At 36.4% G+C, this 27,855-nt stretch overlaps 1 protein-coding gene across 2 annotated transcripts in view; it reads left to right on the plus strand.

The window, feature by feature from the left end:
- Positions 1 to 27,855, plus strand: part of LOC148045419 (transient receptor potential cation channel subfamily M member 3-like) — a 238,653-nt gene that overhangs the window by 190,708 nt on the left and 20,090 nt on the right. For both annotated transcript variants that reach the window (XM_087715994.1, XM_087715995.1), the window contains exons 2-5: positions 17,025 to 17,104; positions 18,940 to 19,144; positions 25,118 to 25,331; positions 27,395 to 27,519. In XM_087715994.1, the coding sequence (XP_087572120.1) occupies positions 17,025 to 17,104; positions 18,940 to 19,144; positions 25,118 to 25,331; positions 27,395 to 27,519 (624 nt within the window). The remainder of the gene's footprint in view (positions 1 to 17,024; positions 17,105 to 18,939; positions 19,145 to 25,117; positions 25,332 to 27,394; positions 27,520 to 27,855) is intronic.

A 27,855-nucleotide genomic window follows, 5' to 3' on the forward strand; every position in this document is an offset into this window, starting at 1 on the left:
GTGAGAATTCAATCAATGTTTAATGTGCTACTGGTTGTGACACCATGAGTTTATGACAAACTAACCAACTGCAAAAAAAAATTACACGAAATTATTAAGGATAGTTCTAGCTGTACAAATGTCAAAAATGTCTCTTGATTCAATCTCCTCCATCCCTGCTTCTGGCTTTCTGGATATCAGAGTTACCAATTTTTAAACTACCAATCTGAGAGTATGATTGCCTCTATCTTTACTTATAAAATAATTCCCCAATTGTAGCTACCTTTCATAAGACAAGAATCTTATCCAAAGACTGAGTAGCATCAAAATATTTAACAGTTAAAGCTTTTTTTAAATTGATAGTGCTAATCTATTTTTTTCCTCCTCAGAAATTAAAACTTTCAAAGACTGAAAAAAATAACTGAAGATAAATAAAAAGAGCAACACGATGCTTTCTCTGTCTCTGGTGTAATTTTTAAAAACAGAGTTATGCAGCACTGATGTGAGAATACATTATGTAATGCCACTCAAGCTGCTCATTTTTGCATTGAGTTTGGTTCGCCTTCTACTTGCTGTATCTCAGGTGTTAACAATCAAACAAATTACTTCATAAATGGAAATGGAAACTTGCCATTACAAATGCTTTTCCCAGGTATTTTGGAAGCACCTACAGCTGTTTGATTGTGCAAATCCTTGGAAGCATATGCATGTGTTTACAGAGTAATCATGCAGTTCTGGAAAAAGACAGTTATTTCAATAAATCTAATATTTTATCACTGCATAGGGCTGGAATGGCTGCATCTTCTGGTCCAGTGTCAAGAGTAACTCTGTTTGGAACAGTTGCTACTAACACTCTTCAATGAAAATCATTGAGCCAAGAGTGTCTCATAAAACAGGGGTCCTCAATCCCCAGTCTGTGACCTGCAGCCAGGATGCAGCCCATTGGGAACTGGGCTGCATAAGCAGCAGGCAAGCACCTGCACACAAAGCAGCATTTGTGGAAGCGGTGCGTGCACAATGCCATCCCCTTTTTCCTGCCACTGCTGCTGGTCCGCCAAGCTGGAAAGGTGGGGGACCACTGCCATATAATAAATCCCCTGTCCCAAACTAGTTCTTATTGATGTTTGTTGTGTTTTTTTATTCTTCCGTAAAGTCAAGTCATTTAATTTAATTTAAAATTAAAATTAAATTAAATTGAGTTTAAGTCATGGCGATTTCAGTATTTTTATGACCATCAATTAAACAGTATTAATGAGATGTGTATTAATGCTAGAATATCCTATGTTAATGAGGCCTCTTTAGGTAGAGGTAAAGGTTCCCCTCGCACATATGTTCTACTTGTTCCTGACTCTAGGGAGGTGGTGCTCATCTCTGTTTCAAAGATGAGGAGCCAGTGCTGTCTGAAGACATCTCCGTGGTCATGTGGCTGGCATGATTAAAGCCGAAGGTGCACGAAATGCTGTTACCTTCCCACCAAATGGGGTTCCTATTTTTCTACTTGCATTTTTACATGCTTTCGAACTGCTAGGTTGGCAGAAACTGGGACAACTAACGGGTGCTCACTCCGTTACACGGCGCTAGGGATTCAAACTGCCAAACTTTCTGATCGACAAGCTCAGCATCATAGCCATTGAGCCACTGTATCCCCTCTTTAGCTAAAGCTAATTCAGCAGATTTATTTTACAGTTGTTGTTTTTTTTTAATTTTTTTTATTTCAATTGAACAAAAACACAAAAAAAGAATAATCCTTCATTACATCTTGTATAAAGCGTGTTGATTGGTTACAAATAACTTTCGTGCATTTCTTCCACAGTCATTACTTATAGTTCATATTAGATTATACACTTTAAGTCAAAAATCTTTATATAGGTTGTAGGTTGTAGGTTGCGTTTATTTATAGGCCGCCCTTTTCCCTGAGGGGACTCAGGGCGGCTAACAACTTATGGGAGGGGAAGACATACAATAACATAAAAATACAATGTATAACTAAGATCAAACAACATTCATTCAATATTCGGGCGGGGGCAAACTATGGTCTTTACCCCCAGGCCTGGCGGGATAGCCAGATCTTGAGGGCTGTGCGGAAGGTCTGAAGGGTGGTGAGGGTACGAATCTCCACGGGGAGATCGTTCCAGAGGGTCGGAGCTGCTACAGAAAAGGCTCTCCTCCGCGTAGTTGCCAGCCGACACTGGCTGGCAGATGGCACTCGGAGGAGGCCTAATCTGTGGGATCTTATGGGTCGAGAGGAGGTAATTGGCAGAAGGCGGTCTCCCAAGTACGCAGATCCACTACCATGAAGGGCTTTATAGGTAGTAAGAAGCACCTTGAAGTGCACACGGAGGCCAACAGGTAGCCAGTGCAGCTCGCGGAGGATAGGTGTTATGTGGGCGAACCGAGGTGCACCCACGATCACTCGCGCGGCCGCATTCTGGACTAGCTGAAGCCGCCGAATGCTCCTCAAGGGCAGCCCCATGTAGAGCACATTGCAGTATTCCAGCCTAGAGGTCACGAGGGCGCGAGTGACTGTTGTGAGAGCCTCCCGATTCAGGTAGGGTCGCAACTGGCGCACCAGGCGAACCTGGGCAAATGCCCCCCTGGTCACAGCCGACAGGTGGTGATCAAAAGTCAGCTGTGGATCCAGGAGGACTCCCAAGTTGCGAACCCTGTCTGAGGGGTGTAAATTTTGACCCCCCAGCCTGATCGTTGGTACACTAGCCAAATTTTTGGGAGGGAAACACAACAGCCACTCGGTCTTTTCTGGGTTGAGTACAAGCTTGTTAGCCCGCATCCAGTCCCTAACGGCTTCAAGACCCCGGTTCATCACGTCCACTTACTATCTTACTATCACGTCCACTTACTATCTTACTATCAATGTACCACAATTCTCATTTGACTACAATTATTTGAACATGCTTTTACCTCAAATCATTCATACTTAAAGACACAACCACATAATGGCATTCATTAGCTATTTCAAAAAATCCTCCAATAACATTACACCTTTATAGCATCTTTTAAGTAAAAGTCAATTAATAAAGTTTCTATGCCTTTCCGCCCCTTTTTTTCCAACTCACCGATTAAAATGTATATCCAAGTTACTTTTGCCAATACCATAGCATTTATATATATTGTTAAACAATGACCATTAACATTTCCTTATTATTATTATAATTGGCTAAAGATCGTTTACTATTTATGTCCCATCTCCTCTCATAAGACCCCCCCAAAGAAAAAACCTTTCACCTTTATATCAATATCTAAATAAAAAATTGCTAATAAAATTTTATAGATCTTTTTCCCAAGTCACAATTTGCAATTTATATCCAAATTTCTTTTGATAGATTACCATACATGTATATATCATTAGGCTATATCCATTATCATTTCCTTATTGTTATTATAGTTAATTAATTGTTAGCAAATAAACATTTGATAACAATCTAAAACAATCCAAGAGTTACAAAATTCCTACTTATTAATCACCAAAATCAACTAATTTTTTTATTAACAACTTTCATTGTCAACCTGTATCTTTCCAATAACAAAACAATCTTATCTCTCTTGCCAATTGTGGAGTCAGTCTTCTTTTTATCTCCTTTATAAGGTTTTTATAGGCTTCTCTCCGCACTTTGTTGCTTGAAGGGTCTCTCAGATAATCTCATTGCCCACCAGTTGCTACTAAAATTAACTTGTCTTTGGTTATCAATCTTGCTTCTGAAAAAATTTCTCTTCTTATGTCTATCATCATTAGTTGTTTTTTTTCCTTCAGTGTCCTGGAATCTGGGGTAGAGCTCAAATTTGTCGAATTCCCTTTTCCATATTCCCTTCTTTCCACTTTCACCCACATTTGCTCCATTAATAAATTCATCTATTGTCTTATCTTTATCTTCTATATCTTCATTCTCCCCTTTAATTTTTGGGGCTCCAACCCCATCATCTTTTGCTATGAGGAAGACTAGTCTTCCCAACTTCTTCTCAATTCTCCCATATCCTTCCAATAGATTTTGAATTCCAGCCAAGATATTTTGGAATTTTAAGGTTTCCTCATCTAAGTATTGATCCATGTTTCCAAAACAGAAGAGAGAAAGAAAAAGAAAAAAAACTAATAGCGACTGTCACTCTAGCCTTCCAGGGCTCTCTTATTTTTTATTTTATTTTTTAAATTGACTTTAACACAAGTTCTTTTATGCTCTTCAAAGGGGAAGGGTTCTATTTCCCCACCCTTTCTTTCTTTCTTTCCCTGCCAAAATAGTTCTCAGAGGCACCTGTGAAAACAGTTTGTGCCCTTGGTTCCTTATCAGTTTCTGTAAACAAGTTGCAAACCCTTCAGCTGCAAGTTAGTGAAGTCAAATAAGAAAAGAAGAGAGATACGTTGTTTCAAAAACCCCAGCTTCTGACCTTCGAGTGGCAGTTAATTTTCACCTCCTATAGGGAACAAAGTTCTTTAGATTTCTTTTAGTGTGGTTTAATAATAAGTAGTAGGAAGAATTGTTAAAATAAAAAAGAAGATTTTAATCCAGAAGTCAAAAAATAAAGCAACAAGAAGCAGAAGGGAAAAAAAATCAATCCATTCACTTTAAGAAGAGAGATGAAGAACGTTACAAGCATTTCAATCCACAAAAAATAGTTACAAAGAAAAAAAAACTTTCCACAGCGATCCCATTAGGATTATTTTCGCCACTCACTTCTTTTGTTTAAGGATCTAATTTGGCTTTAAAGAAACATTTCTTTGGGCAGTCTTTAGCAAAATAGAAAAAATACCTCACCAGATAGACTCACTTTCTCTTTTCACTTCCTTCCTTCTGGAGCATCCCGATTTCATCAGCCTAGGGGCTGCCTGTTTACCGCCGGCTTGAAGCACTTCCCTTGGGTCTATCAGGAATTTTGCGATATCCCTGAGACCAGCAAGGCTTTGTCTTCCTGATCGCTGTCTCTACAGGACGGTTTAGGTCTCAATGGACCCTCCAGCGGCAAAAGTGTCAACGACGGTCTCTGAGTATTGAGACCGCACGTTGTAACATTGCGACGTGGCTCCTCCTTCTCAGATTTATTTTACAGTTGTTGGCGATCTAGGGTTCACTGTTTTTGCTGAATACACACAGAAGGAGAAAATGAGACTGGGCGAGAATTAAAGTCATAGACCTGTTCAAAAAAACAGGAAACAATAAAAATCATAGGAAAACCCAATCATTATAAAACTGGGGACATACATTTTGCAAATAGTAAAACAAAACTTAGCCATATTAAGAAAATCAGATCTCATTGATAGATAGCAGATAATAGCAACTGAAAATAAAATTTATCTGGCTGGTTTTGAAATCTGAATATATGCTATATTAACTGCAATTAGTTATTTTTGTAATAAGAGTAACATAAAATATTATGGGTTAGTGTTTCATGGATTCATTCATCACAAGGCCAATGTTTTGTTCAAATGAAATGTCCAGTGGTTTTCTCTTGAGAACAGCTGTTGGGAGGGATTAAATCTTGCCAGAACTAGGACGCTTCTCAATTTAGAAATTTGTATTTGGCATAAATATTTAGCCAGCTTGAAAAATGTTAAATGACCACCCAAGAACACATTTCTGACAATGACAGCTAGATTTTGGTACACTCTTTAAGGGCTGTCTCTGTAAATTCATATCCCATCATCATGATTGCATTAAGTAAGGAACCATAACAGATTGGGAAACAGAAATGATGTGCACGCAAAGGCAACACACATAGACAAGACTACGATATTCAGCATAGAAAAATGCTTCCATGCAATTCCCACCTGCAGATATATAGCTGACAGACACGTTGTTTGCTCCCATATGGTCTGTCAGAACAGATGTAGATCAAGATGGGGCCTGTTGTGATCCAATTTATCATCTTTATATTACTACGCCACTAGTACATTTCTAACTTGGAAAGAAAATCTATATTAGACACTAATCTAGAAAATGCTTCACTTAATACATAAAAGCAGTCTTTTTTTTCCCTTTCTTGTCTAACAGAAAAAGTAATTACTCTACTCTTCTCAGCCTTTTTTTTTCCTATGAAGGAACATAAAATTAAAGCAACTAATCCACTTTTCTGAAGGTATTTAACCAAGCTCAGAGACTCCAATTAACCATGGCTTAATATATGGACTAATCTGTATTAATGAAATTCTTCAACAAATCACATTCAAACAATGCTTAAGAAATAATCAACATGTTTTAACAGAGGATCTGGCTGGGGCAAATAGTTGGAATGCTCTAGTTAATCAAATTCCATAGAATTTACTTCTGTGTATCAACTATCAGAACACGTCGAAGGTTTACAAGTAATTTTTCGAAACCAAATTACTTGCAATCTCTGCAGTTGGAGTACTTATTAAGCACTAACGTAGTTAAATCAGTCATTCAGATCAAGTCAAGGCCTGCAAATTACTAAGTTATTTAAGTGCTTTTATTTAGTCCCTTTATTAACTGTATCTTTCCAATATCTAAAACTTTAGTACTAATCATTCATTTTATTGTAGATTAATGCTTTTAATGATGTCTACCTTTAAAAAACAATCTCAATATTTATTCTGCACTTTGAAAAAGACACAATATAGTAACATGCCTTTGATACAATACTAAATTGCAAAATGTTATTCCTAGTTTTTAAAGTGGCTGACAAGTCCAAAATCAGATGCATAAGTGAGAAATCAGTTAAGGACTATTCACACATTCCTATTTTTTGCATATGATCTTAAGAACATAGATGGTTTGTGATAGAGCTTGACTACATGGATATATTCTGGATATATTCACTGAACTTGGGAGATTCCTTTTTTATATATTTTTTTATTTTTAATTTTCAAAACAAACACAACACAAAAAATCTTCCTTCTTTACATACTGTAGAAAGTGTATCAGTTGGTTACAAAAGATTTTCGTGCATCTCTTCCACAGTCATCAAGCATAATTCATATTAAGTCAAATGTTTTAATTCAGATATTTATACATGTTACCATCATCATACCTCTATTTTCATTTAACTATAATTGTTTAAACGTCCTTCATCATAAAATATACCAAGATTTAATACATAACCACATACTGGCATTTCATTTACTATTTCTAAAATTCTCCAATAACACTGAATCCTTATGTCCTATTCTAGCTAAACATCCATAATATTTAGTAACAAAATTTTCTAATCCTCCTTTCCAAATCACTGTTTACAATTTACATCCAGTTTCCTTATGTTGTACCCGTACATATATATACGTTGTTATCATTATCCCTCCTTTATTTGACTATATCCTCTATCATAACATTTCCCCCCCCTAATAATCAAGACTTAACTGAATCTAACTTAGTTCTTTTTTATTAATCTTTATATATAATCCAAAAGGATTTCTAATCTTCCTTTCCTGGGTAGCATTCAATATTCATATCCAATTATTACTTATCATAACACTACACATTGTATACATTATTATCATTGATTATTTATTTAACTATATCTATTGTCACTAAATTTCACTGTTTAACTAGTTTTAAATTATACACTTCCATCTATCAACCTGTATCTTTACAGTAGCAAAACAGTCTCATGTCTTCTGCCATTTGTGGTGTCAGTCCTCTAATCATCTCCTTAATCAAATTTATATGGACTCCTCTTAGCACTATCATTTTCAATAAACAAGCTCAGAGTCCTTGAAATGTAACATCATCTCTTACTTTGCACAAGCTTATCAAATGCTCAAACGAAGAAAAGAAAAACAATATTTCCAAGCCTCTAAGTGGCAGTGTTACTTTTTTTCATCTACTTTGACTTCCCTCTTTATATTCTAGGAAAGAAAAGATTTTTTTAAAAGAAAATATTATAGGGCGTTGAAAAAAGAAAAAGAAAAAAGAGAAAAAGTCTTAAAAAAAAGAAAAAATCAGTCCAGTTTAAAAAATAAGAAGTATTTGTAGAAATTCCAGCAGTAAAAGGATTAAAGAAAAATAACACACTAAGTTTGACTCAGGCTTAATCTCGCCGCTTGACCTCTTCTGTCTTCAATTTTAACTTTATTTTTAATCTTTTGGGGTGTTCTCTCATCTAATAAAAATTATCTCACCAATTCAACACACTTTCTCTCCAGCTTGCTTTCCATTTCTGGAGTTGTCCCAACTTTCAGCAGCTTTTATGGCTGCTTCTCTGTTGCCAGAAAAAAGGGCTTCTCCTGGATCTACCAGGGACTTTACGATGTCCCTGGGATCAGCAGGATGTGCCCTTCTCTATCACTGTCTCTATGGGACGGTTTAGGTCCAAAAGGACCATCCAGCGACAGAGATATCGACAGCGATCTTGGGGCTTCAAGATCACACGTCATACTGTTACGACGTCAGCCCTGCCTCCCCCAAGGCTCTCATGGGGATCTTTTTTTTTCTTGTTAAGACCAATAAATTACACACATATATCCAACTATCATTGTGCTATGATTGTTGTTGCATATCAATTTAACCATTAGCTATTTGTGTTTATCTGTGATTGCAGTTACAATTATTGCACTTCTAGTCAATATTTTTTTACATTTTTCAAAGGCTGAAAGATTATTTAATATTACGGATTCATGTAAGATTATTTATTTATTTAATTTAGGGATTGCCCTTCTCATGCTCAGAGCAATTTAATATGCCATTGTTTAAAAATACTTTGTTTAAATAAATATGTCAGTAAATCTTAACATGATATCGCTAATATATCAATGGTATATCAAGCTGTAAGAAGCATAATCTCGACACAGCTGTAATGCATATAAATGATGAAAGCAGTATATGTTGTTCCTTTGCTTGAGAAGTTTTTTGATTAGGCTTAATAATACTGCAATGATGGAAAACACTAGAGTTTGTCTAGAATGCACACATCGATTTCCCCCTGTTATTTCATACTCAAGTAGCATAGCATCTTGGTCTATCTGTGCTAAACCAATGAGAATAGTTTATCTGAATTAAACAGTGTATACTTTGATCAGGTTAAATTATATTTGAAACAGCACCCATATTATCTGCTTTTGATGAAAGTGCTAGATCCTTGAAGTAGATCCTAGTCAACTATGTGTAGAATAAAAGATTGTCTGTGTATAGTGTATTTTATACCACTCTACCTCTCCCAAAAAGGAAGACAATACAGGCTATAGTTTTTAATCAGACTTGTCACTGATGTACATGTGTTTTTTCTTTAATCATAGAGTATGAAAATGAACAATGGGTCTTCATCCTGACAGCATGTATTTCTATTTTGCATGCTACATTAGGAGCCCCTTAATTTACTGTGCAAGGATCTAGCACTGTGAAGTTTCTTAATGGGAGTGTGTTAGCCCATATATCATTGTAGTCAAATAAAGACAACCATAAACTAATCTATCTGATATTAACTATCTATGTATTCCAGGCTGCTAGCAAAAAGAATTGCCATTTTTCACGCTGTTAATTTCTTGTCTGACAAGGAGGTTGATCATAACTTTCATCTGTACTCCTGTTACCCCTTTATTGTCATGGCATGGAGGAAGATAAAAGTGGGAGCCAAACTTCACAGAACTTAGATAAGGACATTAATAGTTGAGGATAGAATATATCTTTGGTGTCCAGCATTCATAAATTAAATAATTCCTCTAAATCAGAATCTGTTAAGATAGTATAAATTAGTCATAAGTATAAAATACTTAACATTTTTGAATGTTTAACATTTATAGCCTCAAGAAGAACATTCAGTGTATAAAGCATAATCTAAATTATAGACTCTTGTGAACCTTTCTTTGGGTTTTCCCCAAATTGTTTCTTCTTATTATAGTTCAAAAAGTATCAAATAAACTATGAATGGTGATAATGAGATACTTCATTGTTTTTGCTGTTCATTGTGTTCAAAAAGCTATTGGCAACTATTCTTGCTGGCACTTGGGCTGTGAGAACAGATAAAGGTTTAATTGAAATTCTTGTAGCAATACATCTCATGAAAAATATAAAGAACCTTTACTTTGTCTGGCAAACATTATTCCACTCTCTGCAATGTTACATTAGCAGTTGAAATGGCCCCACAAAAATAAGCTTGTACTTCTATACAGTTTGTCTATGCTCCTACAGTTTTGAGCTGTATTATTTTCAGGTGCAATTATATTGCTCTGCAGGAAGTAAAGCCAAACTCCTGTTGGAGACAAAATGGAAAGGAAGAACAGAGAAAGGAATGAAAAAATAACTTGTTCCCCTTATTAGGTATAAAAATGCTTCTTCCTTAGTGCACCATGATTCAAATTAACTTCTGACCTAGATCAGTCAGGTAACCGCAATTAAAGGTTAACCACTGCTGAATATAAAAATTATTGTTTTATATTCAAACCTGTCCTTAAATGCTAAGGGTATGGGGCTATAAGTTTTGTGACCGAGTCCATATTTAAGCATTGCAAAGTGTTAAGGTTCACTACCTATCATTTTCATTCACTGCATTAGCCAGTGGTTTGACTCAGTGGTGGGATTCATTTTTTTTTTACTACCAGTTCTGTGGATGTGGCTTGGTGGGCGTGGCAGGGGAAGGATACTGTAAAATCTCCATTCCCTCCCCACGCCAGGGGAAGGTTACTACAAAATCCCCATTTCCTCCCGATCAGCTGGGACTCCGGAGGCAGAGAATAGATGGGGGTGGGGCCAGTCAGAGGTGATATTTACCGGTTCTCTGAACTACTCAAAATTTCTGCTACTGGTTCTCCAGAACTGGTCAGAACCTGATGAATACCACCTCTGGTTTTACTCTGTATCAAGCATTTCCTGCAAATTTAGTCTTAGTGGTAAGTAAACACTAGTAACTCATTGTCACAGCTAATACAGTCAATGTTTTATAGTATTTTGTGGAATTACAGAAAAGTGTGACATATTAATCTATCATTTCCTGATTCTAAATATTTCATTTCATTTTAATGTATTTATTTTACCATCCATTAGTGAATAATTTTAATATCATCAGTATAAAAGCAAACAAGCTTCGGAAATTAGGAGGTATTTCTTAACAATGAAAATAGAGACGTAAGGTTGATGACACCTTTAGAAATCAAAATTAGTAGATAACATTTTATGAGACCTAAACATTTTGTGACCTCGCCACTGATTGTGAGCTTCCTCAGCAAATAAAGTTTGTGTCAAAATGACATCCTGTAATCTTTTATTTAGGACATCATGACACCCGTGTTGTGACGTGTCCCCTCAGTGAATGCCAGTGCCACTGACTACTTTGATCACATTCATCAAGCTCCAAGCCAAAACCAAGCAGCCGTTACTTTTTCATCTTTTGCCAAACAGTAAAGGATGGTCTAATTTAATCGAATGAATTATATCAGAGATACTTTACAGTGACTTTAAATGGTGCTGAACTAAATTTCTTCAAAAAATATTTAAGTATCTTATTATCCTAGGTTTTATGCTATAAATGAGCTGCAAAACAATTTTTAAGATACTACATATATAATAGAATATATATAAAATCAATAAATGTAACCAACTGCCACATTTAAACCTCTGGTACTTAGTAAGCTTATTTAAGCATTCTGGTCAAATGAGCTATATACTCATCCTTGCTGTCTCTTATACTATAATGCCAATGGGTTCAAATATAAACCCATTGGGTTTTTGAAATGTAGAACATTGTGATTAAGGTATTGGCTGCTATGGAAATTGGGCCTGCAAATTTCTTAATACTTGGACGCATCCAACATAATAGAGAAAAGGTATATTTCTGTTTTCTCGAAATAGATACACAGGTAATCCTCGGATTATAATCGCCCTGGAACAGGTGCTCTGTGGCTCCTAAAACACTTCCAGCTGTTGTAAAATATCATGTTCCCCCTTTGGTCATGTGACTACATCCAGATGCTTGGCAACCAGATTGCATTTGCAATCGCTTGCTCTGTACCTCAGTCATGTGATCATGATTTGTGTCATTTTTGCCAATTTGCACCATTTCAGAAAAATGAGTTCACTTAATGACCATGGTATATGCTTAACGACCACAGTGATTCATCTAACTGCTGTGAAAAATGCCAAAAACCCTGATCCAATCATATGGATGCCTCAACTTATGACCACAATGACTTACAACTGGATTGATGTAAGTCAATCTACCTATTGTGATCATAAGTCAAGAATTACCTGTATCTTTTCCTAACCAATGCAGGGGGGAGCTGAATCCAAACACTACAGAGCTTGTAGCCCTTACAACTTTGTGGTGAGGCAAAATAGGCAAATCTGCTCTAAATCAATTGAACAATGAAGAAAAAAGATTCATAATACAATAATTCTTCTTAAAACAGCATGATTTATTCTAAACTATACTAAGTGTGAAATTATGTTATCAGCAGTATTCCATACAAAAAGAAATACAAAGTATTGAATCCCATTTGAATGAAAAAGCAAGAAAAAAGGATAACTTCACAGCCTTAAACCTACCCAGTTTGCAAAGTTTGACACCCCACAACCAGTTCATAATCTTAAAAATGAAGTCACTGTCTGAAGACATCCATTTCCTATTCCTTGAAAACACTGTAAAATCTCAAGTTTGAACTTATTCTAAACATATTGTTTTGACATAACAGTATCATCATACATCTTTCCCATATTCATACCATTTATGCCAATATTTTTCTCTAAGAACTGCTATCATGGATTCTTTTGTTTTAAATAGATATCAATACAAGCCATTTCCAAAAACTTTGGAGAAGCTCCCTGAAAGGAGAAGTAAAATGCTTTTATCTGAGAACGAAGGTGTTCAAAGAGCATTCTTTTCTCTTCTGCCCCCACTTCACCCCCAAGAGCTACTTTGGAGAAATACAACTCCCAGACAAATATGAAATTTAGTACAAAAGGCTGCAGTCAGTGGAAAGTATCTTCAAAGTGTGAGGCTGACCTTTAAACAAGTACAGTATAATCTTTCTTGTACAAAAATCCCAAAATACTGCATAGAAGGTATTTCTTCATATGTTTTTTTAATTTGTCATTGTCTATCTTTATTATTTCATTACTTACTTTGCTCTTGTGGGGATCCAAGAAAATCAGTTCCTAAATTTTAATTTACCTAAGTGTTTCTGTATATTAAGAGTTTTACATTTTAAAACTTATTTCTGAAAAATACACTTTTACTGTATTAAAAGACTGCCAAAAGGCAGTTGCAAACTCCATCTCTTTTGGTAAATATTCTTGTTATTTAACTATAATATATATTTTAGTTCATAAGATTCCTGGCAGTTGCCAAACAAGCACACTTTAATCTTCATTCTTTGAAGATTAAAAATATCCCATGTACTTTTCAGACCCTTTCCAGTTTAATACACCATTTCTTTTGACTGATTTGTTTTTCTAGTTGAACTTTCAGGATTCAGGACACCATATCACAATTGCACAAGACCTTCTGTGGAAATGAAAAAAGAGAGAAAGAAGAAAATCCATCCAACTAGCTTGTCAGGACTTGTGCCAGTTAAATCCAAAATCTCTGGCTATGTTTTGTTTATTGGTTACGTGGGTTTTTTTGGCACCAGATTAGTTCTTCAAATGAAGGCAGTATTTGGAGGCTGTGAGTGAATCTCTTTTGAGCTCTTAATGAGGCTAATCCCATGACAGGACATTCCAAGTAGCTAATGGGCGCAAGTTCATTGCTTACTTTAACATCTCATGGTCAAAACTGGAATGAAAAACTGGTGGGCAGTCATGGGGCATTAGTATTAGTTGAATGACCAGCTGCAGTGAAATTTAGACAGCACAAATAGATCAGAGAGAGCATGAGACAGACTCAGTGTGGAAGGAAAGGTAAACATTATTATTGTTGTTATTGTTGTTAGTCCTAATAACAAAACAATGTTGAACCCATATTTGCTCAAATGGTATAACATTTAACATGATGTGTTTTATTAATCAAAGCTAAAATAATAACGACTAAAAATGTGTGAAGATTATAAAACATCATTTACAGACTTTTGGATGTGCAGTACAGTTTATTTTCATTTTTTCATTTTTGGTGATTTAAACTAAATAGCAATGTTTCTCGCGATTTGTCTTCCTTGCGATTTGTCTTTTGTACAGTAATACATCAGTTCAGAGAGCAGAGTACATTTTAAATCTGGTAATTTTTAATATATTTTTGTAATCTGTAAGCTATATCTTTCGCACTTTATAATTGAATTTTAAAATGTTTTCATTATTTTTTTCTGATTGTCATTAATGTTTCATAGCAATTGGAGCACATATAATAATGCAATCATGTTTGTGTTAATGTCATAACTATTTTTATTTTGATCTGGTGATCAGTTGAACACTGCCTAGTGCCTACTAAACCATTACATACATGTCTTGCCTACCAGATGATGTTTAAAGCAAAAAGCATGATTACATAGATATTGTTTGGTTTCTGGTGACTAGGAAAAGTATTTAAATTTAAGAAATTAATGGTTTCATTTGTTTATATTGTAAGGGACGCAACTTGATTGATGAAATCATATTTCATCTTTATTAAAAGTAGTGGATTTTATTTGATAATCACTATAAAACTGTTTGCATTATTTAAGTATTTATTAGCAATAAAATCACACTATTAAAGTTTTGCTTGCTCTCTAAATAAATGTTCTATTTAAGGATGAAGTTTTTCCTTCCAACTTCATCATAGACCATTAAAACTGTAACTTTAAAAAATCCAATTTTCTCACCAGATCAGAATTAAAATGCACTAAAGGTACCAGGCACCTGTGTCCTACCTCAGGCTAAAATATAAGAAGTAATAGAAAATATCCAAAACTCAGTGGGCTTTATCAAAATTAAAAGAAAATAGAAACAAGAAAGGGGCAATTATAAAATCAATATACATAAATAGTGCCATGTTCAGTATGCATCCAACCCTTTAAATTTATAAAAATCCACTCTCCTTGGAACTGTCTATATTCTTGAACACTACCTTAATAATTCTAAAATCGTTGGTTAGAATCTGGATTATTAAATTTCCAACAATCGTAAATCGTATGCTGTAAATCTTACTGTTTTATATATATATATATATATATATATATATATATATATATATATATATATATATATATATATATATATATATATATATATATATATATATATATATATATATATATATATATATATTTGTTATATATATTAAACATATATGCTACTCTACTGTCAACGTTTCCCATTATTTATATTCTGTAAGTGGCCTATGACCAAAGTTTTTTTTTAAATTGGGTTACATTGTCAAATACATTTTATATTTAAATAAAAATATAATTATTTAAAATTCTATAAAATATAATAATATAATAATATATAATATAATAATGGAAATTACTACCTTTTAAGCATTAGGAAGTTGCTTTAACAAATCAATACGTTGTTTTGAGCATTTGTTAAAGCAACTTCCTAATGTTTAAAAGGTAATAATTTCCATTCATGGCTTGTGTTAAAATCTAGACATAATTTCTTGTTTTTCAGATAAGGACTTTGTATTATGCAGAAACTAAAACTATGCATGTCTTCTATTGTTTTTGCATTTCTCACCACTGATAACATGAGTGATGATAAAAGTTTCTACTCAGAGTAGACAGTGAAAATGATTTTATGGGTATAGGTTAGGTCTTCTCTCTCTCTCTCTCTCTCTCTCTCCCTCCCTCCCTCCCTCCCTCTCTCTCCCTCTCTCTCCCCCCTTCCCTCCCTCGCGCTCTCCCTCTCTCTTTCTCTTTTTGTGTCCGCGTCTGTATGTGTGCATTTGGTCTGGTTTATTGCTCTCATTCGGGCTCACTGGATTTACTGTGCCTGTGCTATATGACATCTATTATGTCACTTCTTATATCCAATTATTTTAACAATGTCATTAATGAGAGTTATATAGTATATCTTGATGTTCTTCTATCACATGAGCAGCCCAACATAGTTATGGCAATAGAAAAATGAGATAACATGTACTGTGGCATCATGAACAAAACCCACACTTTTAATATTCCAGTGATGAATACAATATATAAGTGGCAGGGTTTGCATTGTAATGTCACAAAATATTTTAATCACATGTCTATCCTGCAGACACCTATGTTCCCAGTATACTGCTCCATCCATCCCCTCTTTTTCCTGTGAATTCCTCCACTGTTCTTCCATATCTGTTCTGAAGTTTAAGCAATTTCGGCTTGCGGAGCCGAAGAGCGAAATCAGACCTCTTTGCCTAAGATATGCCTTTTATTAAAATGGAACATAATATAGAAAATGACAAATTGGAGTAGATAAAGATAATGGTTGTGTAGCCTGTGGAGTTTCCATTCTCACAACCTTTTTCTTTCTGATCAGCTAAACCTGATGCTGACATTTAATTAACCTTTAGTATAGAATGCTTTAAAATTTGTAATAGAAATATGTGCCTACTCTAGATTTATCCTTACAGGTATGAATATATACAGTAATTGTCATGAATCTGGAGGGAAAAATAATTTCTGAACTTTGAGCTGCTGACAGTGCTAGCTGAGAATATCTCCTCACCAGAGCTCAACCTGCCTGCAACTTTATATGCCTACATTTCTGCGTGTTCTTCTTAATTATTTAACATTCTTTGCTGCATCTGTGTTCCTTGTTTCCCAAATGCTTTCCATATGAATTGTGTGGTATTTTATATTCCCATGCGCCAGTCTAAAACTTATATGTCAGAATATAAAAAATATCAAGGTTCTCTGATGACCTTGAATTGTTTTAAAGGACAAAAATATTCAATATTCTGCTATGCACAACAGATTTTTTTAAAAAGAGAATTATAAAAGAAAAATAACACACCATCAAGGCCTTTCTTATCAGTTGGAGAATGTTGATTTGTCACTTATTTCCATTAATCATATTTTATAGATTGTGTGGTATTAATATTAATAGAGTGTGCAGCCCATCATCTGGAAGGAATGCACTAGTGTGCATTAGAGCATAACACCTTCCTTGAGTTGTGCTGCTGCAGGGCATCTGTTAAAATATTTCATGGCTCTTTAAAATTTAATAACAGCTTTTTTCAAAATTCATCTTGTTTCTTTTCAGGCTCAGAAGTCATGGATAGAGAGAGCGTTTTACAAAAGGGAATGCGTCCATATAATACCCAGCACCAAAGACCCCCATAGGTAAGAGTGCTATATTTGGTTACTTAATTTGCATTGAATATGAAAGTAAGCATGCTATAATATATACTGAAAAAGTTGGACTTTGATATATGCTACAGGAAAAACATCTTTATTTTATCAATAAGCAACAACTACTTTAAATATTCACTATACTTAGTATGTGCAGTACACTGATATAGCACCCTGGATGGAGATATGGTAGCTACTTTATGAAAAATGTTTAAACGGTTTAAAACAAAGAGAATAAATTTCTTCTTCCATTTAAACAGGAATGAATCATTTCTAAGATCACATGATCAGATTTTTGTGTCATAGGACTGTTCTTTTCCTCTGTGTTTCCATGTGTGGCCAATGGCATTCCACAGGGCTTTTCAACTTCTGGGGAAGCTTTGGAAGGCATGTCAGGGAGAAAATATTTTTTTCTGTGGTGACTTCCATTTTACTGACAGATGTAAAAAATTGGACACAGCCCAGTACATTTAACTGAGAGATTGGCTCAAAGCAGTGGTGGGTTTCAAAAATTGTTCGAACCTACTCTGTGGGTGTGGCCTCCTTTGTGGGAGTCTCTTGCCACCCATGTGACTGGATGGGAGTGGCTTGCCACCCATGTGACCAGATATGAAGATGCCGACGACACTTGTCAGAACCACCTTAAATTACCTCACACACAGCACTGGCATGCATAAGAATATGATGTAAACTTGTTTTTTAAAAGGCATCTTTGGTTTGCGTTAAAACAACTTCAACACACGCAATGTTCTGATTGCACCACAAACGCAGTAGTCATCCTTACCCTTCACAGAGGCACTGAGTTTTATAAATATGAGCATGATAGTGTAGAATAATCATATCCAAGGACCATGTGGTGGGTTTCAAAAAAGTTTGGAACCTCTTCTGTAGGTGTGGCCTGCTTTCCGGGTCCACTGGTGGAACCTCTTCTAACTGGTTCGGTAGATTTGACGAACTGGTAGGAACCCACCTCTGGCTCAAAGTCACCCAGCTGGCTTCCATCGCTAAAGCAGGACTTCCATTTTCTAGCCTGGTGTCTTAACCACTAGACCAGGGATGTCAAACTCAATTTCATTGAGGGCCGCATCAGGGTTATATTTGACCTCGGGAGCCCAGTGTGGGCATGGCCAGATCAATGTTAGTTGTGTTGATGGTGCCTGTGGTGGCTCAAGAGCTCTGCCAGCAAAAACAGGCTCCCGAGCTCCATTTTCAGCTGTGACAGCGTCCTGCAACCTTCTGCCAGCAAAAATGGAGCTCGCATGGGCCGCCCGCGGCCCTCCTGAGCTTGGTATTCACTGTCAAAGGCACCACGGGCTGGTCCTTCACTTTTTCTAGGGCAGCCCTACGGGCTGAATCCGGCCTTGAGTTTGACACTCCTGCAATTGGCTCTTGTGGCTGTTTCTTTGCAGTACTTTATCTAAAAAGACAGTAATAGTTGCAAAATACAGTCTTTTAATATGGCTTCTGATTTCTGAGAGAACAATAAGTAAAATGTTTTAAACATATGGATGATTATTCTAAATGTATTCACTTGCATCAGAATTAGCTACAGCTGTGCCAGTCAATGTTATAATCTTATTTCCACTGTGAAAATAAAGTAAAGCTTAACAAAGTTTTTTGCTTGGTTTTTTTGTTTGTATAGACTATTATACTACTGAGACCTCTTTTCACAAGTGCTGAGTTTTGTACATCATTACAATTGGCCTAGTTGTCTATATCTCATTCTCCTGGCAAAATGATTACTTATTTCATGCAAGACTTCTAGTAACTTTAGTCTTCTGCTTTATTATAACAAAATATTAAGTAGTTTTTGCTTAATGCCATAGGTGTTGCTGTGGGCGCCTAATAGGTCAACATGTGGGACTTACTCCAAGTATCTCCATTATTCAGAATGAGAAAAATGAAAGCCGGCTCGCTCGAAATGACATCCAGTCAGAGAAGTGGTCAGTCGGCAAGCACACACAACTCAGCCCCACGGATGCCTTTGGAACCATTGAGTTTCAAGGAGGTGGCCACTCAAATAAAGCCATGGTAATTTTTAAAAATTCTAATGTCCAAATGAATTTATTACTCTATCTGTTATACAGGGGTTTATTTTCTAGCAAAGAATATATATCTCTAGGCTGTTGTGTAAGAACTATTATAATTATTTCTTATACTTTATGGAAAAATCTATATATTACAGAAATCCATTGGTAACTTAGATAAACCCTTGCTCTCAAGGAGTTTATAATCGAAGACAACTGTATTCAAACTGCAGTATGTTCCCTGGAACCCAGGGGTTCCATGAGAATCATCCGGGGGTTATATATGACAGATTATTCTAAGGATTGTTACGGTTTCCTTTTTTTTAAATCTTAATTCCATTGTTTCATTTACAAGAGAAATGTCTATGAGGAAACATATATATTAATGAGCTACACACTGGTTTTTCACATTGACCAATGTTCTTCTCAGTGTATCTCAAGTTTGAAAATCACTGGTCTAAGAAAACCAATGAGGAAAGTCATAAAACAGAATTGAAAGAAATAAACAATGGGTAGGAAATATGTGGGCAAGATAGAACACCCACATGTTTTGAGGTAAAAAATGTGACTTTTCTTCTTGGTATCGCCATAGACAGCTGTATAGACATATAGACATGTCTGAAATAGTGGGAAGCTACTGATACTCACTGCTGACTTTATGAACAAAGATGGATCAGTGGTCAGATATTAGTTTTCAAATGTAAAAATGGGAATTTAGTGACAGTGTAGAATAAGAGTGAATTGAGAATGGTTATAACTAGGAATGAAGATTTATCAGAATGTGTTTGGCATTTTCAGCAACATTTCTGGATTTCTGATCTTTACTTTCTGCACTTCAGATATTTTCTATAATTATAAAGTCAAGCCCAAATTCAATTGCTCCATTTTACTGTTAATGCATTTCTCTCCTTATTAAAATCTGAAGTATTTTACTTTATATATAACATTTTGAAATGAACTTGATCCATTGGAAATTAATGTGATCTTGTAGTCAGTGAAAAATAAAATTTTATTGGCAACGTATTCTTATTATATTTTGACAATTTTGCTAAAAGGAGAAGAGATATCTGCAGTAGAAAACCATGTAATAAAAACTGTATTTCTTAAAACTGTACTTATGTAATACAGTATAGAATGACAAACTCCATATTGCAGTGCAGTATACTGCATTTATTAAAAGAAGAAAGGATTTGCCCTTGTCTAATTTCCAATGAAAATATGAAGTACTATTTCAGAGCAATGCAAATTTAAAATAGGATAAGTGTGAGAAACTTTCAGGTTATCTGTGAAACTTTCACATTACCCTTTCCAAAAGTATTTTGCTGTGAAAAGTTGTAGTTTCATTTATTTTAACAGCTGTATTATTTTGCTTATTCTACAACATACGTATATAAAGAGAGAGAAAAGAGAGAAAGATTTATGAATGCAATTATTACAGTGTAGCAGTGTAGAATAAGTATGGTATAATGGAGCTGCCTTTGTACACAACACAAAAACTTTAACTTGTCCAGCGGCAAGTTAAAGCGACGAACTTGTCCAGTGGTGTTCAGCAGCGAACATAGTAATGGGGAACCCTAGGTTTGCCCATATAACATCTCTGTTGCACAAACTGCACTGGATTCCAGTTTCTTTGCAGGTACAATTCAAGATGATGATCATCACGTTAAATCTCTTTATGGCGCAGGCGTAGGTTATCTGTAGAACCATCTTTCTCTAACGACATAAGTCAGAGGAGTGGGTATGCTCCTAGTCCCTCTAAATACTGCCATCTGATGGGAGCTAGGAAGCATGCCTTTTTTTAGATTTAGATTTTAGATTTTATTTGTGATTTATAGGCCGCCCTTTTCCCTGAGGGGACTCAGGGTGGCTTACAATTCATGGGAGGGGGAGTGCAAGACAAAACATAAGACAATACGTGAATGAGAAAAAAAATAAAACAATAAAACACAACTTTCATTCAACATTCGGGTGGGGGCGAATTAGGATCTTATCCCCAGGCCTGACGGGATAGCCAGATCTTAAGGGCTGTGTGGAAGGTCTGGACGGTGGTGAGGGTGCGAATCTCCACGGGGAGATCGTTCCAAAGGGTCGGAGCTGCTACTGAGAAGGCTCTCCTCCGTGTAGTCGCCAGTCGGCACTGACTGGCTGATGGAACTCGGAGGAGGCCTAATCTGTGCGATCTAATAGGTCGAAGGGAGGTAATCGGCAGGAGGCGGTCTCTCAAGTACTCAGATCCACTACCATGGAGGGCTTTATGGATGGTAAGTAGTACCTTGAAGCGCACCCGGAGATCAACAGGTAGCCAACGCAGCTCGCGGAGGATAGGTGTTATGTGGGCGAACCACGGTGCACCCACGATCACTCGCGCGGCCGCATTCTGGACTAGCTGAAGTCGCCGGATGCTCTTCAAGGGCAGCCCCATGTAGAGCACATTGCAGTATTCCAGCCTAGAGATCACAAGGGCTCGAGTGACTGTTGTGAGGGCCTCCCGGTTCAGGTAGGGTCGCAACTGGCGCACCAGGCGAACCTGGGCAAATGCCCCCCTGGTCACAGCCGATAAATGATGGTCAAGAGTCAGCTGTGGGTCCAGGAGGACTCCCAAGTTGCGAACCCTATCTGAGGGGTGTAAAATTTGACCCCCCAGCCTGAGCGATGGAACACTGGCCAAATTATTGGGAGGGAAACACAACAGCCACTCGGTCTTGTCCGGGTTGAGTACCAGTTTGTTAGCTCTCATCCAGTTCTTAACGGCCTCATCCAGTTCTTAACGGCCTTTCTGTGGCAGCCCTTGCCTATGGAACACTGTGCCGCCTGAAGTTTGGCAGGCATCCACTATAAAGTTTTGAAGACCTGCCTTTTCCTCCAAGTATTGGGAGAAAACTAGATAATCCCATAATAGAACTGATTTGGCACCACATGTTGTTGTTTTTAATGTTTTAATCAGTTGAGTTTTATAGCCTTAATATAATTTAATGTATATTTTATATTCAATTTTATCTGTCTTATCTGTCATATATTTTTATGTCTTTATATATCATATATCTTTTATATGATTAGGAGTTGTTCAAAGTTGATTGAAAGATGGACAGCTATATAAATGTTTTAAATAATCAAAGATGCATTGAACTTGCAATTAGATCTTAATAAGATTTAGCAAGCATGCAGCTATGGGCATCTGCAACAAACTGAGATTATGTAAGAATGATGACATGTACAATGTCATTAGAGTGCCAAACCCAGACTTAGATATGTGCATCACAGCAATTACGTATATTGTAGGTTTGGTGCCTATATATACGTTTTGTCATTTGCCTTCTATTGCGTCTCTCCTGTGCCCCCAGAAGCACCCATGCTTTTGGTGACACACTGTGTTCATTGTTCCTAAGGCTTATGGGTACTACAAAACTTTGTGAGTTTCTGGTGTGGATATTGCCAGGCCAGTTTTTAAGCTACACTACTGATTATATAATTGTAAATGGAGGGCAAATAGTGTTCTGACATATATTCAATTGTGTAATTGTAGAAACAATGTAACCTAAATGCCAGTCCCCCAGATGTCAAAATTCAACATTATTTTGTGTTAAATGAGGGATAATTATGGTGTTTAGATTAATAAGAATTTATTGTTAAGTTTGCTGACCTTAGATTCCTGTCCTTCCCCCTTCTCATACTTTTTCCTTCAGCTCCACCTCTAATATTAATTTAATATAACTTTACTGTAAAAATCTAAAAGGTTCCTAAATCAATGTTTGAATTTGGCTTGATTCAATAAATAGGAATTAAAAGATTAATATAAACTTGGCATATCATTAAATGGTACTTCTTAAAGAGATAATAACAATTGAGTTTAGAGGCATATGTAAATCATTTGAGGGAAGTAGCCTCTGAGTATTCACACATACCCGCATGCACATACACACACATACATATATCAGAAGATTATAGAGAGTCTTGAAACAGTCACACGAATATTTAGAGAGGATCCAGTAGTTTGTGTAGCCTATTGAAGACACAAATTCAGGATGCTATTTTGCCTGCACATGAAATGCTTTGTCAAATAAATTACACAGATTTACTGCCTTTGTACTTACATGAATAGACCTTGGCTTACATAATCCATTTTTTCTATCTTTGGGATGATTACTGCCATGGAGATAGAAACAATTTCTCTGGATAAAGGTAGCAGGAATTTCTTTAAAGCAACTCATAATTTACTCTATGTATCTCTCAATCTTGGAAAATCGGTATTTTATTGTATTACTGCTGTTTGTCAATTATCGATTCAAAATGGTAATCAGTATGCTGAGTAGGTTTTAAGATTCTCATGAAGGAAGGCGAATATACGTGTGCCACAATAATGTTGCAGGATCCAATCTACATCGGTCACCAGAGGTTTTGTCTTCTGAGCTTTCGGACTCATGCTGGAACCCATCTTCAGGGAACTTCTCTCTAGCAGAGTGTGTGCTGTTCTGTGTGTGGTATTTTTAGTGCCTGGTATATGTGGGTTTTAGATGTTGATTGGGGTATGTTGATGACTGGCTTTTAAGTCATTAGCTGTCATTTGCTTGTATTGCCCAGCCCTCGCCTTCTAAGTACTTGATAGGCTGGTGGTAAATTAGCACTCCTGTTGACTGACTGGGGCCTGTTTCCCAGGTTTCAATCACTTCCCTGGCTGTTTTTGTGCCTGCTTATCCAACAATCTTAGTAGCTGCAAAATTATATCCTTGTCCATTGCAGTGTGAGACTGCCAAAGAGTTTGGATCTCCTCGCCTGACCACTTTCTTGTGTTTTTGTGATCTGGTGGTTAGCTTCCTCCCCATCTATCCTACATAGTCACAGGGGCAATCTCCCACCTCCAAGCAATTTTAAAATTCTCTTGATCTTATGCTATGTAATGTAATTTTAACTCAAGCAATATTTAATAGAATATTGCTTGAATTAAAAAAAAACCTGTCTCATTTAATTGCAACACATTTCTTCCCATTACTGGCAAACTATTTTTGCTGATAGGCTTTTCATACTAAGACAATGTTTACACGTCACATTTAACAATGAAATAGATAAACTGAAGATGCTGCATTAGTGCCCACGTTCCATTGCTAGCTCCTCCAATGAGTGACTTTCAGTTTGGTGCAGTGGTTAAGGTGCTGGTTCAAAAAACAGGAGATTGAGTTTAGTTACACCTTAGTCATGAAACCCAGTTGGGTGACCTTGGGTTAGTCACTCTCTCTCAGCCCAACCAATCTCATAGTATTGTGTTGTGAGGAAAATAGGAGAAGAAAGGAATATTATTATGTTGCTCACCTTGAGTTATTTATAACAATAATAAAGATGGGATAATAAATAAATAGATATTTTCTGTTCCAGCATTTGCAAACCACCAGTATTGCTACAGATCAAAATAGTTAATTTAGAGTTAAATTAATTAATCAGTAGTAAGGACATAGGATGGGAAACTATTTTATCATAATCTGATCCAAAGGCCCAGAACCCCAAGTACTCTTTACAACCATTTTTGATTAAGAATGAGGATGAACCTTGAAATGCATGATGAACTTTGTATCATCATGATAATAATCATCATGATCATGAAATGCATGATCAATCATGTATGATGAAGTGCATGATGAACCTTGAAATGAAATGAAATCTTCTGGTTCAGTGTTAGCTATCTTATATACCGATGTTTAGTAACTCTATAACCATAGAGAACATACAACAATTTTATAGAATTGTCTTACTTTATTACAAAAACCCCATTGATAGAATTTCCATTTAGCTAAATGTTGCCATTATTAGATTTTGTTCCCATCCCGGTGTGTGTGTGTCTTTTTAATATTTGGTCAATTCAAGATGATGAATATACTTAATATTCTTGCCTCTTATTTTTCATGTTACCAGAGATGGAATCAATATGTTTATTACAAACTTAACTCTTTTTTTTTTACATTTTCCATCAATGCCCCTTGCTCTCTAGTATGTGCGGGTGTCTTTTGACACAAAACCTGATCTTCTTCTACACTTGATGACCAAGGAATGGCAGCTTGAACTACCGAAACTCCTCATCTCAGTACATGGAGGTCTCCAGAATTTTGAACTGCAACCAAAACTCAAACAAGTATTTGGGAAAGGCCTCATTAAAGCTGCTATGACAACTGGAGCATGGATATTTACAGGCGGAGTAAATACAGGTAATAAAAACTGTCAAGAGAAAAATCACTGGACCAAGTATATCTCAGAAGGCTTGTCAAAGAAATATATCACTGCACATTCCTTTCCTTCCTTTTTTCATAAACATCACATTAAATACACATTTTCATTTAGCAGGCACATCTTTTATAAAAATGTAGATAACCAAAATACGATTCTAAGGAAGAACTTTAAAAAAAATCTCTTAATGACATGGTCACAACTCTCACACCACTCCTGCTGTTGTTCTCATTGGAAGGAAAGGTCTATTAACAATATTTGTCAAGATACTGTCCAGGTGGAGAGGAAGGTTAAATGCCTGCTGCTTCCTTGCCTGCCAATTGTATCAGCTATTTTCAGTTAAAACAGCAGCAAAGACAATAACCATGGACAAAGAGCAAAAAGCCATGGCACTGAGATGATAGTTTAATGCAACTCCAGAGGGTTGAAATAATTTATTAAAAGTGTATTCCTAAATTGAAATTAACATCAGAGTATTAAACAGACTGCAAAGATATAGAACTGGCAGTCAGGCAGGTAAACATTGGACCATGCTACCTCCACCTCTTTATATTATTATTTTTGACAATTTAATACAACAATAATGGATTGGATAAGTAGAATTTGGGGATCAGAGAAATTATTGTCTCTGTTTTCTGTGTGGAAATTATGAACTTGAGATCTTCATACAATAGAATGTGCAATAGAAATTGAGGAATCTTCATAAGGTATTGATGATCATTGCTCATTTCTTCTCCCTGATACATACATGAACACTATATATTCCAACCCAATGTAGAAACTTCCAGTATCCTCTCAGCTTACTCCAACATCCACTCAGTCAAAAATAGTACAATCTAAATTAGCTTGTTTAATGAAAACCATTCTACTGTATAAACCAAAAAGACAAAAAACCTAATTCTTGCTTTTGCCAAGTCTCTGATCCAAATGATGCTGAACTACAGTTTTCAGCATTCCTCGCCATTGCCGTACTGGCTGGGGTGGCTGAGAGTTGCAGTCCAAAAACATCAGGATCACCACAACTTCTGTATCCCTATTCAAGATAGAAAAAAAGTGGCAAGAATGCATGTAATTAATTAGCTATGACCATGATGGCGAACCTATGGCACGTGTGCCACAAGTGGTGCACACTGGCCAATTAACTTCGGCCTTCTTTTGAGGCCGTTTTTTGGCCTCCAGAGGCTTCCTTGAAGTGACTTCCGGTTTGCCATAGGTCCGTTCTTCACCCTCCGGAGCCTTCAGAAGTCTCCGGAGGGTGAAAAACGGAGCTACCGACAAACCGGAAGTCACAATCCCCAAACTTCTGTTTTTCACCCTCCGGAGCCTTCAGGAGGCTTCTTGAAGGCTCCGGAGGGCAAAAACCGGCCCTACAAGCAAACTGGAAGTGACTTCTGATTTGTCAGTAGGTCTGTTTTTCGCCCTCTGAAGCCTTCAGGGAAACCTCCTGAAGACTCTGGAGGTCAAAAATCAGCCCTACGGACAAACTGGAAGTCACCATTCCTGAACTTCCAGGTTCCCTGTAGGTCTGTTTTTTGTCCTCCGGAGGCTTCAGGGAAGCTCCTGAGGCCTCTGGCATCCAGGGAGGGCGAGGGAGCCTGTTTTCGCCCTCCTCAGGCTCCTAGAAAGCCTCTGGAGCCTGGGGAGGGCGAAAAAACACCAAAAGACGGGTGCTGGCTGTGCGCATAGCATTATGGGTGTGGCCCCTCCGCACATGACTCCCCTGCATTCCTCCCCTCCACTTTTGGCACAGGAGCCAAAAAAGATTCGTCATCACTGAGCTATGATCATGAATTCTGTTATCACTTATCTTCAAGGTTAAGTGCAAGCTCTGGTTAAACTTTTTCTATTTATGCCCAAAGCTTTCCATGAAATCCTGAACTATACAATGGCTGGCTTTCTCACTTTTATTTTAAATCTTAATCCAATTGCCCGATCTCTAGTTGACTCATAATGTTTTCATTTTTGTATCACACAATTTAACATACAGACATTTTTATAGCAAATATTAATGTCATCCTGTCATATGTTGGCATTTCTTTTTCAGGAGTTATTCGGCATGTTGGTGATGCACTGAAAGACCATGCTTCAAAATCTAGAGGAAAGATCTGCACGATTGGAATAGCTCCCTGGGGAATTGTAGAAAATCAGGAGGATTTGATTGGCAAGGATGTGAGTCTCTTGTTCATCTATAAAATATGCTTTTGTTAGTATATTTTAGATTTTGAAATTTTCACAACTTCCTGACCCAGGAATCTACCTTAACACCAAGATTAAAACAGAATGTTTTGTATGAGCATATATAGCTCTTTTAGATGTTTTGATAATTTAAACCATCATTTAATCATTTAGAGAAGGCATTCTTGTTTAAGGATGAACAATTTAGTTCCACCCATTTTTTTTAGTAATTAAGGACAATTCATGTTATTTGGACATCTGTTTTACATATACAGCATTGCAAATGTTGGCTCATCCTCCTTATCCACAAATGTAAAATTGTTTTTGCAG

This window comes from Thamnophis sirtalis, unplaced genomic scaffold (genome assembly GCF_051295495.1).
Source record: "Thamnophis sirtalis isolate CommonGarterSnake01/CBP01778 unplaced genomic scaffold, rThaSir2_p1.2 scaffold_5, whole genome shotgun sequence".
Classification (NCBI taxonomy): Eukaryota; Metazoa; Chordata; class Lepidosauria; order Squamata; family Natricidae; genus Thamnophis; species Thamnophis sirtalis.